This window comes from Pteropus vampyrus, unplaced genomic scaffold (genome assembly GCF_000151845.1).
Source record: "Pteropus vampyrus isolate Shadow unplaced genomic scaffold, Pvam_2.0 Scaffold202, whole genome shotgun sequence".
NCBI lineage: Eukaryota > Metazoa > Chordata > Mammalia > Chiroptera > Pteropodidae > Pteropus > Pteropus vampyrus.
The window spans coordinates 1,347,888-1,350,257 of record NW_011888983.1 but is presented as its reverse complement, the minus strand read 5'-3'; the positions used below and the strand labels follow the sequence as shown (position 1 = coordinate 1,350,257).

General features: G+C 51.1%; 1 protein-coding gene across 1 annotated transcript in view; it reads right to left on the bottom strand.

Annotated features, from left to right (window-relative positions):
• COL13A1 (collagen type XIII alpha 1 chain) overlaps window positions 1–2,370 on the bottom strand; it is a 262,813-nt gene that overhangs the window by 36,462 nt on the left and 223,981 nt on the right. Inside the window, 1 exon segment of the mRNA XM_011372185.1 lies at window positions 735–788. Coding sequence (XP_011370487.1) covers window positions 735–788 — 54 coding nt within the window.

Genomic DNA, 2,370 nt, shown 5'->3' with positions numbered 1-2,370 from the left:
GTGGTGGAAGAAGTAGGCATTAAGGGCCTGTGGGCACCAGGATAGCTGGGGACCAGAGGCCTTCAGAAGCCCAGCCTGATTTGATCCAGTCATGGGATGTGAGGAGGGAATGGAGCTGGCTATTGAAGGGGGACAGGTTTAGAGATAAAACAAGAAACCCGTCAGGATCTGGGTCTAGAACAGTGTTTCTCCAGGTGTGTTCCATGGACTCCTCTCCAGGGGACTGGCATTATTCGAAATGTGAAAAAATAGGGTCCAGTAGACAAACAATGTTAGGAAAGGCAGAATGAAGTGAAGCTTTGCAGGCTCCTTCACTGCAGGGTGCTCAGTTCTGACATGTTAAGGTGCCCTATGACTCTCCAAGGGGGCCTACCTTATACAAGTCTCCCCAAATGTATTTGACATCTAGTCATTTATTTTTTAAATGGAACATCTCATGGAGCTCGTGTAGCATTGAGCACATTTGCAGAGCTGGTGTAAAGAAATTTGACCAGGTCGTAGTTATAGAATTCTTCAAATCTGGGCATATTTTGATCAGTCAGGGCCTCTTGTATGGTACCCCATGTTTCCCTTCTCTGAAACAATTTGGCTGTGTTCCAGCTACTTTCTCCCCAATCAAGGAGAAGCACTTCGAATGCTAGGTTCGTGTGGATGTGCAGGGCCAGGGATGTGGGTGGGAATGGCCACCAAGATCCCTACACAGGACCTGCCATTCAGAGCCCCTCGATACCCACCTTCTGCCCCAGGAGGCCGAGTAGCCCAGGGGAGCCTGCAGCCCCCTTATCCCCCTGTGGAGGAAATGCAGACAGTATAGGGTTAGAGACTATTCTCCAGGATGTCGGTGAAGGCAACACCCTGCCAGTGTCGGACCTTGGCTTCCCTCTCTCCTGCCTTTCTGACTGTCCGTGGGCTCTTTTCTAAAGGACTCCACTTCCTGAAGAACTCACATCTGGGCCAAACTCCTTCCTTGGGCCACTTCACACTGGTGACAGGCTGCATCATGGTTCTCTCATCCCCATGTGGGCTGGGCCCTCATTGCTCACAGCGGGAGAGAAGCCGAGAACATTTAGTCCTTTTTGGGGTCTCCTGAGGAGAGGCGAGCAGTTTCGAATGCCAGTAGTTGGGGATGCCCTTCCTTTTAACCACTATGCTCTTTTCATGTTTGTAATGTCTAGCAATTGAAGTCCCCTGGTCTCCAGGGGGGGCTTTCCGACCCCTCCTCCCTGCCTCTAGGGAAGACTAACCAGAACTTCTCTTTGGAGGAATATTTTGAGAAGCTTGCCCATTCCCCCAAATTTGTATGTTGAAGTCCTAACTCCCAATATCTCAGAATGTCACTGTATTTGGAAATAGAGTCATTGGAGGTATAATTAACTGCTATGTTATGAGGTCATACTGGAGTTGGTTTGGCCCCTAACCCAATATGACTAGTGTTCCTATAAAAAGGGGAAACTTGGACACAGACAGGCATATGGGAGAACACCATGTGAGGATGAAGGCAGAGATTGGGGTGATGCTGCCACAAGCAAAGGAATAGCAAGGATGGCAGCAAACTGCCAGAAACTAGGAGACGGGCCCGCAATAGGTTCTCCTTCACAGCCCGCAGAAGGAACCAACCCTGCTGACGCCGTCATCTCAGACTCCCGGCCTCCAGACTGTGGGACAATAAACGTCTGCTGTTTAAGCCACACAGTTTGTGGTCCTTTATAGGGCAACCCTAGCAAACTAACACCCCTCCCTAACCAGCTTCTTCCACTCCTGAAGAACTCTCTTCCCCACGCCGTGAATCTCAGGGCCCACCCTCAGTGCCAGTGAAGAAGCTCCGTGACTGAATAACCCCTCCCTGTGTCAGTGGCAGAGCTGGTCTAGCACATAGGTCTCCTGATGCTTCACCTTCTACTCCAACAAGACTTCACTTTGCATTCACGGGGCGTCCTGCATCAGGGGAGCACTCCCAAAAGCGCCCCACCAGGTCAGCACAAGAAGCTCCACTCTCCATAGCTTGACAGTTGGCAGTTCGCATATGTAATAATATAAATTGAGGGTCTTGGGTCATAATTTGCTCGGAGATCTTAATGACCTTTCCGGCTGAAGTTACAAAAGAAACCACACCAAGTCTTGGAAGGGGGACGGGGGGTCCATTCCCTGGCCACCTGCCCTTGGGTAGAAGCTGAACGACATAGTGGCCTGAAGCTTGCCAATAAAAGGGAGGAGGTTGGGTAAAGGCCCAGGTGACGGGAGGACAGTGAATCTTGGGGCCCCAGCAGGCCCTGCTTTGCTGGGCTGTGCCTGGGTTGTGCCTTAGCCTGGCATGTGCCCTGAAACAGGCTGGGTCTGAAGGGAAAGGATGCAGTGCTGTCCTACAGCAGT